Source organism: Limulus polyphemus, unplaced genomic scaffold (genome assembly GCF_000517525.1).
Source record: "Limulus polyphemus unplaced genomic scaffold, Limulus_polyphemus-2.1.2 Scaffold2384, whole genome shotgun sequence".
Classification (NCBI taxonomy): domain Eukaryota; kingdom Metazoa; phylum Arthropoda; class Merostomata; order Xiphosura; family Limulidae; genus Limulus; species Limulus polyphemus.
In genome coordinates, this window is record NW_013667994.1 from 146109 (window position 1) to 148678 (window position 2570).

Consider the following 2570-nt stretch of genomic DNA (forward strand, 5'->3'; position numbering starts at 1 on the left):
ATATATATATATATATATATATTCCTTTCACAGTCAGCTAGGGTTGTTTTTCCTGTTTCATACCTCACATTCTTGTCTCTTTGGGGTGGGTATCTCTCTGTTGGACCATCCATTGATTTTCCTATTCTTTTCCTCCTTCCCTCTTCTTCTATATGAGTTGATAAATTTTCATATCCCCTATGATGTTGAGTTTCCTGCTTCCTTCTCCTCTTCGGGATTGTTTCTCTTCCCTGATACTCATTTCCATTGGTTGGGGATGGGGTTCAATCTGTAGTAGGCTATGATCTTCCCTTCACACCCTGGCACATCATCCAGTCCAATGTGCTTTCATTCACTCTTTTCATTTTGTCCAAATTCGACTAATTATGTTTCATTTCAACTATTCGATGGTGGTGGCTTCTGTCACTTGCCAAAGGGACATTCTTTCTTGTTCCTTTTGTGGTAGACAGTGGATCTCCCTTTTTGAACCCACCTACTTCACATGCGTCTCCTGGAGGGTTGTGTTCCAGGTTTTTGTCCTTGTTATTCATTGCCTTTCCAGTCCCATCATATTTTCTCCCTAGGAGGGACCTCTCAATTCTCCAAATTTTTGATAGCTCTACCTCCTGTGGTACTCCTCCATGTGAATTTGTTGGCTTCTAGTTCATCATCCCTTGCCCTGGATCTCCATATGTTCAGACAGGATTACAAGCAGTTTATCACGTTAGGTTTTCTCCTTCCATCAACTTTTTTCCCAAAATGTTTGTTCATCAATGTCACTCCGGTTCACGTCTTTCGAATTGATTTCCTGTCTGGCACAAATCTGTTTTTTTTTCTGTTTTGATTCAATTGTTTCCTTTGTTCTGTATCATTTTTATTTACCTCCATTTCGTGGCTTATGTGGTATATTCCTTTTGACTTTTTCTGTTTTTGACCACCATCTACATTTCTTCTTGTTTGGTTCCAAATGACCTCGTCAGTTCATTACATGCTTTGGGTTGCTTCATTGTTTTCAAGGCTTTTCTGTTGAATCCATCTCCCACGATTTCCTTCCCTTACTCCACTGCTTTGTCTTTGATTTTTCCTTTTTTTCCTTACTCCCTGATCCATTGGGTTTGGATTGTGATTTGATTGGCTTTTTATTCCTTGTAACCTTCTTCCCATCATCGATTCCTCATGTCTCCACTCAGATCATGCACCTTCCCTTTTCCCTGCATATCCAAACTCACGTCTGTTGGAGGTATTTCATCTGTTGAGTGCTGGGACAACTACTCATACGTTCATCTTCTGTTCTTTACTTTGAGTGGCTGTTTCTTCCTTGTCTGGGTACCATCATCTACCTGTTGCCATCCTTCATACTTTCTTGAGACTGTGACTGTACAGTTGTCTTGTTTTTCCTCATTTCTGTAATTATGGAGTTTCACCTAGCATCGACAGTTTCAAGTATCAATTATATTAAATCAAATAATTAAAAATTTGTGAGTTTATGCTGCTTTAGAAGGTGAAAAAAGGGTGACAATTACAGTTATATATCATTCAATCTGCTTTGAAATTGGAGCACTTTACATGATCTCAGCTTATAATGTTTCTTTAGATCATCATAGATGTAAGAATGTTAAACAATTTTGAATAAGTTTTTAGAATATTATATAGCAATATTTATGAAAAATATTCAAAATTATTGGTTGAAAAAAAAATGTTTACTGTGATTTGGGAGGAATGTAGATACTTTTTTATCAGTTTGTGGACTATTTACCTGTAATGTACGATGAAGGGTAATTTTTAATAAATAGGTATTGTATATGCAGCTTTTTGACAGAACAAAAACAGTCTTCATCAACATATTTGAATGGATCCGAATTCCCAATCCAGAGGGAGAAAAAAGCCTTATTCCAATGTTAGGAACAGCCCCTATGCCGTTGCTGAAGAAAGAAAAAGGTATTAAAGGACTTCAGAAATTATATATATATATATATGTATACATACAGATTTCATTTTTATGCTGTGTTTTATGTTTTCTTTGAGGTATTAAAAACAACATGAACCGAAGGTACTTGTACTAACAAATATGTTTATACTTCTGTTTATATCAGCTCTTGATAATATCCCCTTTTGTAAGCTATAGGAACAGCACAAAACTAAAACTTACATTCCATGATACAATAAAATTTTGGATGCAGTACAATGAGGGTTAATAGTTCTGTGCAATTTATGAGTGACTTGTCTACTATGGTACCCAAGCATTTTAAGAAAAATAAATATATTACAAAATTCTTAACATGTGTCATAAAGTGATCTAAGGAAAATATTTCTACATTACAACTGTTTTGTTCTGTGGTAAGAAAGAAACAAGAAAATATAGACTCCTAGGTCAGCAACTAGACAGGCATTCCACTCATTTACTTGTACTAAAATAATGACCGGTGTACATTACCCGAGACTATCTGCACGTACCTGTGCATGATAAGAACAAAATAGTTCAGAATGAAAAGTCAGAGTTGTGGAACAATATTGAAACCTTTAAAATCATAAATAATATTCAACGTTAAACTGGTACACAATTAAAAACATTTTATTTAGGCCTATCTATG

The 2570-nt window shown here is 35.4% G+C and overlaps 1 protein-coding gene across 2 annotated transcripts in view; it reads left to right on the forward strand.

The window, feature by feature from the left end:
• The window catches only part of LOC106466804 (PIH1 domain-containing protein 2-like), a 20510-nt gene that overhangs the window by 6246 nt on the left and 11694 nt on the right, over nt 1-2570 (forward strand). For both annotated transcript variants that reach the window (XM_013927104.2, XM_022394885.1), the window contains exon 2: nt 1788-1917. In XM_013927104.2, coding sequence (XP_013782558.1) covers nt 1788-1917 — 130 coding nt within the window. The remainder of the gene's footprint in view (nt 1-1787; nt 1918-2570) is intronic.